Here is a 10,718-nt window from a genome sequence, read left to right as displayed (position 1 = left end):
ATATATTAGAAATATTTACAAATAAATTTTACAAAGAAATAAAAGAAAAGTGTCATGTACTTTAACATAGTTTTATTCTCTCATGTAAGCATCATTGACAAAATTTTATGTAAAGTTTATTATATGAAAGTATTACAAATTCAAGCATAAATCAACATCCAAAAAGTAATTGAATAAACATTTCATTATACCTTAATTCAACAACCCATTAGACAGTTTTTGTCAATATGTAATATTTAATATATCTGTCTCATTTAGAATAACTATCATGTAATTACAAAATTTTTCAAAGAGCAGAATTTAGAAAAATGGTTGTTTTTAAAAGGTATAAAAATTGCAACATTAAGATCATACTATATTTTAAATGTATATTATAAAAAAGGAAAGTATGAAACTCGAATATTATTGAAAGTAATATTGAAATTCATTTGATCCAACTCCATTTAATCATTATTTGTGAAACTTAATTTCAGTATAACCACTCATGAAAGAATAATTTGTTGCATTACTTTATGGTAGGTTGTAATGTATTTCATAGCCATTTCACTATTACTAACACTATTCTTTTCATTTCAAATTAAAATTGAAGTGAAATTAATTAAAAATATATTTTAATGTCATTGTGTTAAATGTATTACTTATATACATGTATAGTTTGTTATATTTATATACAAGAAATTTATATAAATTAAATTTCATAATATTTTAAATATGAATTAAATTCTGTGAAGAATATTCTATTTCTTGCGTTTTTACATGTTTAATAACTAATTTTTAGTACTATAATTATGCAATGTATCACAGAGAAAATTTTATACACCTTAAGACTTTCTATATGTACATACTGAAACAGAAATCGTATTTATATTAACACTATGCAATAAATGCAAGTTGCACAAAGAATTTGGAAAGGAATAATAAATGAGGATAACCGAATATAATACTGTATCCATAAAAAACTGTAAAAGATTATATAAATTACCTTATAATGCCCCAGCCTATGAATTATACACTTCACTTTTAGAAAATATTTTTATGAAATTACATTAATAAATATTATATGTAATATCTAGAAACTCTTTTTACATGAAAGTAGGAATATAAGAAATACATATGTAATCATTATTATCAAAAATATAAACATTTACGCATATTAAATATAAAAATGTATGTTCTAAAACACATGTGATATGGCAATTCAACTTTATTTGAATTACATATTCAAAATTAGATTTCTTAAAAATGTGTTTTATTACATATTTATTATCGCTAAGAAAAAAAAGAAAATGCCAAAGAAATGTAAGAAAATGTGATTACATAGTTTAACACAATTCACTTTAATAAATTGTAGTTATTCGCATTCTAAACTTCTGATTTTATATAGTAAATATAAAGTAGAACATTTTGCCTTTTCATGTATAAAATAGTACCTTATTATTTCATTAGTACATCGTTAAATGGATAAAGTAATTACATATAAAGATAATGATTCTTAAATATGTATTATCAAACAAAAAATAATTACACTTTGTACACACGTTTTTTACGACTTATTTTTTTATAACAAAAATGCATAAAATATAAAAGTTTGCTTTAATTTCATGTTAACAAATATTTGAAAAATAATTGCATATTTTTAAAGTATCACGGTATACTTAATAATGTAGTAAATAAAGCATTCATTGTACTATACACACTTTACGCTGTTTTTATACCACAAATACAGCTTAAAAGATTGAGATTACTTAGACAATAAAAGTTATTTTTTCAAGAGAATATGTAACGTTTACAGCAACGTTTAAGAAAAGCAAACTCGTCGCAAATGTATTTCCTTAACCTGATACGTATTAGCATCTGGAGTTGAATCAACTAGTCTAATTAGATTCTAGAATTCTTCTAAAGATATTCTTAATTCTGTCCATTATCAAAAAGATTTTACATTCATGTAAATAATATAATTTTACATTTCTCAGAAGAAAAGAATATTTAAATACTAATACTAAAATTAAACTTTGATTCTTTTCACTTAAAATCTATGTTAATTGATAAATGAATAGGTTTTGAAAGATTATACTCAATATATTCACATTATTTTAACAACTTATATATTATTTTGTTCTCAATAATGAAAACAAATTTGACCAGCCAGTTTAAGTAATGCGTCAATTTAACTCACTGTACATATTTTGACGTTTAATAAAGTCACAGAAGTATATGCCTTCTGCCCTTAATACGATTTACCAAATTGCATATTTTAAGTGCTGGCCCAAGTTTTAACCCCATATATTTCATCATCATATCAGAATTTAAAAGTAATAAAGCTTTTCCATCAATTTCCTAAAAACAATTTTGTTTTGTTAGTAATGATATCACATATACATTATTCTCTTATATATAAATACATAATGACTATTAATCTCAATATAATTGTGCATCTGAATAACATATAAACCAATAACAAAAAAATAATATGAAGTATATTAACGTACATGTTTTCTGAACAAATCTGCATGCTGTCCTAGTGCAGGATCAGTAACACCAATATAATGTATTACATCTTCAATAGTCCATTCTGCTGGTTCAGTAGAAGGTGTGCGATTTATGGAACTTTCAGACTGGGTAGTAGACGTTGCAGCTTCAAGTTCTAATTATAAAATAATAATACAGTTTTTAAGAAATTTAAGAAATTAATTTAAGAAAAGTAGCTTTACCTGGAACAGATTTTCGTGGTTGTTTCACAGCTGTTGCTGGTGATAGCACAGAATTGTTCATGCTTTGTACAGAATTCTGTTGTGTTTGCTGTTGGGTAGATGATGATAGGTTCTGTTGGCTTTGAGACCATCTTCTCTTTTCTGTAGTAGTAGTACTGTTAGTTGTAGCAGTAGCAGTGTTAACTGCTTCTTCACTATTTGTGGACTGTGGTTGCTGAGTATTTGGGCATTTATTACAAGGTTCTTTCCGTCTAAATAACATATGTTCACATGCACAAAGATCCTCAAGTTGTCGCCTAATGTATATATAAAAATCCTCTTCTTCCATAAATATAGGTAACCTAACAGAAGTAGGTTTGCTCTCTAAAATTAAACTTATACTTTCTCCTTCACCTCGTTTTAATAAACTTAACATCTGTCTTGGACTCATTGCCGCCATTAAGAAAGCTTGAAATATGTCTCTTGTAACATTTAATATAGGACCAGTACCAAATTGTGCTGGCATTGCTTTTACTTTACGAGGGTCAAAATAGGGACCACATGTGCAATTATGATTTACATATATTGTAACTGTAACATAATAAAGGTATTAAGTTAAAACTAACAAAACACACGCACACGCACACGCACGCGCGTATATATTTAATTAAAATTATGGTTACCATTCTCTAGAGAATGTGGTTTGGTATTAGCTGTACTAGTATCAGGTTCTGTAGCTGGTTGTGGTGGAGCACTTGAACCTGCTGGACTCACTAAAGCAACAGCTGGTTCTCCATTAGTACCTCCACCTGATACCGCCATTACTGGCAGGACATTACTAGTTCTTGATTTAAATCTATTAGGCCCTGTTGCTGCAAATATTGATGTGTATTCATGTGTATCAATATCGATTTATTTAACAAAAATACACATTTTAATAAAATTATTTAAAAAAATGTTGCAGTAACTCTTACATTTCTGTCTTGGTGGCTGTAATGGATGACCACTTTTAAAACACCACCCAGCAGGAAAGATATCTCTAGAGTCATAACGACACCAATAATCAAATGCTCCTCGCCACCCATCGAATGTAATATGAATCATTTCATCTTTAACAGCACCAACTGTTGCTGTACATATTAGTTGCGGATTCTTTTTATCTATAGCTTCCAGTTTATGTCCAACTTCAAACATGTTAGAACGTGGTGTTTTTGGTTCACGTTTAAATACTTTTGCAGGTGCCATTTCTGCACCATTTAATGTTTTTAAAAGAAACATTGGCCAACTGGAAGCATTCATTCGGAAGCCCAATGGAGGTTGTAACATACCACCAGATTTTTCACAATGACCAATTGGATGAATTTCATTACTGTCTACCAAACGCCAAAAATCATTTTTATTATCTGAACCATCCAACCTTAATCTTAGACGAGGTCCAAGAACTCCAACTACAGTTGCAATACATGTTGATGTTAAATTACGAGGATCAAGAGCTTCTAACTTCATGCCCATTTTAAATTCATTAGTTGGTGGAATTTCATGCTAAAATACAATTTCAATATCATAATATGTATTTTTTATTTAAGATTTAATTTTTATATTATTAGTTTGATGTACCTGCTTAAAACATTCAATAGGTGCAGCCTGACTATTTGTTTCCTTCAAGTAAAGGTCCCAGTCAAAAGTTTGGTATGTTTCATACTGAAATGGACCAGTAGAAGTTGATGGAGGATGAGATATATTTGTGTGACCTGTATTTGTAAAAGACTGAGTTGTAGATGGAATATTATTTCCACTTATTAATCCTGATGGTGCTAGAGATGGCGCAGGTGATGACTGGTCCCTGTTACCTATAGAATAAAAAGACAATTAATAACAAAATATTGAGGTATATCTATTTCATTTAATATATCATAGATTATATATAAGCTACTAACTTTTCTTCATATCTGTTTGTCCTTCCTTTTTCAGATGTTTATTCAAGCAAAATGAAGAACAAAAATCTTTTGTAGGTCCATCCTTTTGTTCTAATCTTGCTGGTGTACCTCTGATAACATTATCACATTGCACGCAAGCACCTCGTACATAAGCTTTACGAAATTCAGATAAGCAAGTTTCTGAACAGAATTCTTTTTTTCCATGTTGCGTTGGAAGAACATATTTCAAAGGTTGCTTAGTTTCTCCACACCATGTACAGGAGTTTTTTGATTTTGGTGGTCTTCTTATATCTATTACAAAAAATAGTACAAAAAAAGCCAAAAATATATGAAGTACAAGGTTACTTTGAGTTGTAATATTTGTATACCTCGCATTTTGCTTTGTGTAGACGACATAATTCTTCATAGAAAGACGATAGTTGACACTAAAATTTACTGCATAACAATATTAGTTTAAATTAATAATTAAGGACATCTTTGCGTCCATTAATAAAATAAATCTTGGAAGCACAATTCAGTTTTAAACTGAAAAAACTTCACTTGTATTCGGCTCGCAAATGCGTTACTGTCAAATTCGTGTAGCACAAGATACTTTCTCATAAACTTTCACATAAACCGAAATTTAATTCAATTCTGTGATGATTATTTCGTTACTATCAAAATAATATATTCCGTATCAAAAGTTATTATGTCAAGCCGCCATATTGCTTTGATTTGGCCGCGCAATCCGTAGATAAAAAGGTAATAGAAAGGATTCACTATATGAATATCGATACTTTAATTACACAAAATATAACCTATGCACTATTACAGAATTAATAATAAAAAAAAAATGATAACCACTTATAACTTTTCCCTTCGATTATATGGGTTAATGGAAACAATTTTTTTCGTTATTTAGTTATTTGTTCAGTTATAATTAAATTTTCATCCTTTTTTTAGTAATATTTTTATGTTCGCTTGAAAATTATTCCAAAACTACTTGCTGAAAAATTAAAGCGTAAAAATTATAAAATATGGTTTAATTCATTTACGCAACAAAATATTTGCTTTGTATTAATATAATAAATAGCATGAGTCATCAGTTAAGCAAATATTTCATATAAAATGATACATATTTCTTTAATGTTTCGCAAGATACGAAAATTTTTTTTGAATATGAATTTGCTATTCATTGTGAAGAAAGCTTTAACTTTACTATCGTTAGAATTTCAGTTCAAGCAAATGGTATCTCACGGGTGGAGGTCGTTGCGTCAAATTTCACAAATCATGAATGAATTCTAAGTTCTGTTATACATTTTCTACAAACTAAGAACGTTGTTAACACTAGTAAGTTTTACATTGACGATTATGCGGTTTTTACAAATTCGCATAACTCTATATTGTGGAAAATCGTGAATTTCTCAAACCGTTTTGTAGCATGTAAACAAACACTGAATTATGAAATGTTGTCATATAATTTATATGCTTTTATATATGCAAGTTTAGTGAAAATACATACAAAAAGTTATACTTTTATTCATTTTTTCTTGATTCCTAACATAAACGAGAAAAAACTATTATACTTTTAGAAGGTGTATGAGTTTTTTCCTCTAAAACGTATTTCTTTTCTAAAATGTAAAATGTTTCACTTTTTATGTTTCTAAATTATTTACAATTACAAAGTATGTAAATAAAATGGTTTTTTTTATAATAGATCTTCATTAAATTACACAGAGTATAAAAAAATAGTCCAGCAAAGAAGAAATAACAACTTGATAAATATTAATTATTTTCACTTTAAAGAAATAATAATAATATATGTTACATATACAAATAAACTATATAAATTTTATCAAATCTTGCATATGTTATAACAATAATGTATTTTAAAATGTTTATTGAGAAATATATTATATGTGTTATATGTGGTGAAGTATTCAACGAAACATACATTGAACAATGAATGAAGTAAGTGGAGGAAAGCAAGATATACCTAACACTTCTACTTGGGAAACTTTATCTGGACAATCTGTATCTTCATTATCTACTATGCACCATCATCATCAATCATTACAACAAGATGCGACTCCAACAGTTGCACAAGTCATAGTTCCTACTCCTGTAAAACTTCAGGCATCTATGTTAAGTTCAGCACAAACTATACCTGATCATTGTTCGCAACTTGGTCATATGCAACAATCAAGTTTAATGTCGCAGGTAAATACATGTTTAAGTTTTTGTTGAGAAACATGAATTTGATTTACTATTTGTTTAGTAACAATGAATAAGTAGATATATAGTTGCAAGTATTATTTTCCATAATAATGTTAATGATTTTAGGGTACACCACCAGGAACTTTTCCAGAACCTGAACTGTCACCTGAACTTCAACAACAAGGATGGAAAAAGTTTTGGAGTAAACGAGAAAATCGTCCGTATTTTTGGAATAAATTAACTGGAGAATCTTTATGGGTAATACCACCTTTGAAACCTCAGGTACTAAGGTATAAAATTTAGTTATAAATGAATAAAAGCATAAACTTATACATGTCAACTGTATCTATATTCAAGTTTGACCCAATTACGGATCCACTTGGCATTTGTGGTGTACCACCTGTTTCTGGAAATGGAGCCATTCCGCCTGGAGGAACACTTAAACGTAGAGCTTCAGAGGATAGCGTTGTACCAGCTACAAAGAAATTTGTATTAGCGTATGTTTAAATAAGTTATTTTATATGATCTTTGCTTTCCATATTAAAGAACTTTTTAATGTTTTAACATATTTCAATCTAATAATAGGGGTCCATGGGATTTGGAAATTCCAACAAATGTCATTATATATGAAAGGGCTCCATCAAATTTACCTCATGTTCATCCTGAAGCAGAAGCATTACGTTGTGGTTTACTTGCAAAATTGAGACAATGTTATCAAGAATTGTGTCATACTCGTGAATCAATAGATGCTCCAAAAGATTCTTTCAATAGATGGCTAATGGAAAGAAAAGTTATAGACTGTGGTTCAGATCCTCTTTTACCAAGCCAGTGTTTTCCCGAAATTTCTATGTCTATGTATCGTGAAATCATGAATGACATACCTATTAAATTAGTCAGGCCAAAATTTACTGGTGATGCAAGAAAACAGTTATCACGGTATGCAGAAGCTGCAAAAAAGATGATAGAATCAAGAGCAGCTTCATCAGAAAGTAGGAAAGTCGTAAAATGGAATGCAGAAGACACTTTCCAATGGTTGAGACGAACAGTTGGTGCTACATTCGATGATTTCCAAGATCGTCTTGCACACTTAAAACGACAATGTCAACCACATCTTACTGAGACTGTAAAAGCTAGTGTTGAGGGTATCTGCCTGAAAATTTATCATTTATCAACAGAATATGCAAAAAAAATTAAAGATAAAAATAATCAAATATTAAAAGATAATGGCTTAGGAAATGTTATACCATTAGGAGGACCAGCTAGTGCACAAAGAAAAGTTTGGTGTTACCCAGTGCAATTTTCTCTTCCAACTCCTCGGCTTGCGCAAGTGGATTATCTTCCCGAACGTGAACAAACAATGTTGCGTTTTCATGGTGACACTGTGTGTATTAATAATATGCATCTTGCTAAATTAGAACATCTATATAGATACAATTGTTTTGATGATAAAAAATTTGAAATGTTTTTACCTCGTGTTTGGTGTATGTTAAAACGTTATCAAACATATCTTGGAATTAATGAAGGACAAGCAACACAAATGGCGCTCCCTGTCACAGTTTTCGAATGTCTCCAACGATCATTTGGTGTAACTTTTGAATGTTTTGCATCTCCACTAAATTGTTACTTTAGACAATATTGTTCAGCATTTGCTGATACAGATTCTTATTTTGGATCAAGAGGACCTTTTTTGGACTTTAGGCCTGTAAGTGGATCGTTTCAAGCTAATCCACCATATTGTGAGGAACTTATGGAAGCTATGGTTAATCATTTTGAGCGCCTTTTGGCTGATTCAACTGAACCGTTATCTTTTGTGGTATTCTTACCAGAATGGCGAGACCCAGCACCTAATGCTCTTATTAAATTAGAAAGTAGTCATTTTAAGCGCAAACAAGTAGTAGTACCTGCTATGGAACATGAATATAGACATGGGTTTCAGCATATATTACCAAAGTATGTTTTAATATTTTAGTTGGAATATTTATTGGAATAATCAAATAATATAAAGGCATGTTTTATGTACGAATATTCTTCATTGCAGAGGCGAAGTTAATATTAGGGCAGCTCATGGAACATTAGTTGTGTGGTTACAAAATGCAGCTGGTACTGCTCGTTGGGGACCTACTGAAGAAAGAGTTGAGGCATTATTAGAAGCGTGGCGTCCAGGAAGAGAACGGGAACGAGACAGACAAGAACTTTTATCACCGCCTAGGCAAACACATCAACAAATACCTTCCACGCCTATTCCTGTTTTAACAACGCCTACAACTCCAACAGTACCATTACAAACATTATCTACACATCCTATATAATTATTAAATTTTATTCTGGAAATAGGAAAGAATAGTAAAATAAGTCTAAGAATTTAATTTCAATTCTTTCCTAAAGAAATCGGTTTTTTTACTGAGACTATTTGATATATAATTTATCAATTACATTTCATATGGCTAAAGCATATAAATAACAAAATGATATCTACATATTAATTGCAGCTGGTTTGATTACACATACTTTAATATTATTTATTGTATTGATTGTAATCAAAAGAAGACATTTGCATATGAATAGGTATGTATGTATACATACATAAAAATCATTTGCATATTATGATTTTTTATTATGCCATATAAGATTCACAAAAATTCTTTCTATTAAAACTAGCAAAAAAATTTTATTTAATTTTAGTAACCTTTTGTGATGTTTATCATAGAGTGCAATTCCATTACCTATTTCCACAAGAAATGTTAAAATGTATGAGATGTGACAATGAAAAGTATGTATCTATTATATAGGTATGAAAAGATCATTCGATAATTGATATAAAATCACGTTGCGTGGAGTCTAATATTTGTAATAGTGTTAATTGTTGGTAATTAATAAGAAGACTTTGTGAGACGTGATACCCTAATAGAGGTACTTGCCATGCAAGCAAAAATTGGTTCTATTATGAAAAGTTAAGAGAAAATGCAATAGTATGTGTGCGTGTGTGCGTGTGCCTGTGTGTGTAAATACTGAAATACATATTTTATTTGCTTGTTTTTAATCGGAAAATTAGTTTATATGAAAATAATTTAAAGTAACATCCCTTTTTATACCTTTTATCCATGACAATCTTTTCTTTTAACATAAAATAACAAAGAAGTGCGGTAGATAATTTTTTTTCTAAATGTATCATCAGTGCAATATTTTATATAAACCTTTAATAGAACTTATAAAAAATATGTACAGAAATATACTAACTTCTTTCACAGAAAACATTTTTGTTACTATTCAATTAATTTTTAAACTTTGAAACTAATACGCGATAAATTTATAAATCTGTACAAAATGTTGAATTAATATAATACATTCTTCTGCTTATTAACTACTTAAATATAGTACAAAATATTTCTTTCTCATATTAATAGCCTCTTCTTTAAATAAAATACAAACATAATTCATATTCATTATATTTAAGAAGTAATATAAATAATATGGTACTACTTATTTGCATCATTTTAATTGTGTTAATCTCTTTACTTTTTTTCAGGTAGTTAAATAAGAAAATCTTTAATTCTTTATATACATTTTGTATCATGCTAAGAAAAAGTGACTAATTCATAATTCTACGTTGATAATGTAAAAGTTATTTGATATTGACTAACAAATATGTAATATAGAGAATAATTCATAATAATTTGCAAATATTACATACATATGACTTTACAATATCGTACAATTTACCCTATAATTTTATTTTATTAACTGAAAGTAAACAAATTGGCCATATATGCATTTTTTATCCAGTGCTAATAAGTTTTGATAATTATTTATGTCTTTAGATAATGCACGGACTAATATCTATACATATCTTATACGTTTTGTACATTTTTATCAATAATAAATTGTAAATAATTGT

General features: G+C 28.8%; 2 protein-coding genes across 2 annotated transcripts; one reads left to right on the top strand and one right to left on the bottom strand.

Moving 5' to 3' along the window:
* Positions 1 to 2,202: 2,202 nt before the first annotated feature.
* LOC108579072 (polycomb protein Scm) lies at positions 2,203 to 5,163 on the bottom strand. The gene is made up of 8 exons (XM_017942514.1): positions 4,996 to 5,163; positions 4,628 to 4,918; positions 4,308 to 4,540; positions 3,665 to 4,232; positions 3,374 to 3,562; positions 2,712 to 3,281; positions 2,490 to 2,644; positions 2,203 to 2,337 (listed from the first exon to the last, which is right to left on the bottom strand). Exons 1-8 carry the CDS (start codon positions 5,021 to 5,023, stop codon positions 2,203 to 2,205), a joined length of 2,169 nt encoding a protein of 722 aa, XP_017798003.1. The 5' UTR covers positions 5,024 to 5,163.
* Positions 5,164 to 6,551: 1,388 nt separating this feature from the next.
* Positions 6,552 to 9,132, top strand: LOC108579088 (phosphorylated CTD-interacting factor 1). The gene is made up of 5 exons (XM_017942530.1): positions 6,552 to 6,826; positions 6,950 to 7,105; positions 7,181 to 7,320; positions 7,409 to 8,773; positions 8,862 to 9,132. Exons 1-5 carry the CDS (start codon positions 6,569 to 6,571, stop codon positions 9,130 to 9,132), a joined length of 2,190 nt encoding a protein of 729 aa, XP_017798019.1. The 5' UTR covers positions 6,552 to 6,568.
* The last annotated feature ends 1,586 nt before the right edge of the window (positions 9,133 to 10,718 follow it).

Source organism: Habropoda laboriosa, unplaced genomic scaffold (genome assembly GCF_001263275.1).
Source record: "Habropoda laboriosa isolate 0110345459 unplaced genomic scaffold, ASM126327v1 scaffold42, whole genome shotgun sequence".
Classification (NCBI taxonomy): domain Eukaryota; kingdom Metazoa; phylum Arthropoda; class Insecta; order Hymenoptera; family Apidae; genus Habropoda; species Habropoda laboriosa.
The sequence above is the reverse complement of the archived record's forward strand: the minus strand, read 5'-3'. Positions and strand labels throughout refer to the sequence as shown.

Coding starts and splice junctions, on each gene's coding strand:
- LOC108579072 (XM_017942514.1), bottom strand. CDS start 5,023: ATGTCGTCTACACAAAGCAAAATGCGAG. Junction 4,919..4,995: donor TACACAAAGCAAAATGCGAG/GTATACAAATAT, acceptor TTTTTGTAATAG/ATATAAGAAGACCACCAAAA. Junction 2,645..2,711: donor ACCACGAAAATCTGTTCCAG/GTAAAGCTACTT, acceptor TTTTATAATTAG/AACTTGAAGCTGCAACGTCT.
- LOC108579088 (XM_017942530.1), top strand. CDS start 6,569: ATGAATGAAGTAAGTGGAGGAAAGCAAGATATACCTAACACTTCTACT. Junction 6,827..6,949: donor AATCAAGTTTAATGTCGCAG/GTAAATACATGT, acceptor TAATGATTTTAG/GGTACACCACCAGGAACTTT. Junction 8,774..8,861: donor TTTCAGCATATATTACCAAA/GTATGTTTTAAT, acceptor TCTTCATTGCAG/AGGCGAAGTTAATATTAGGG.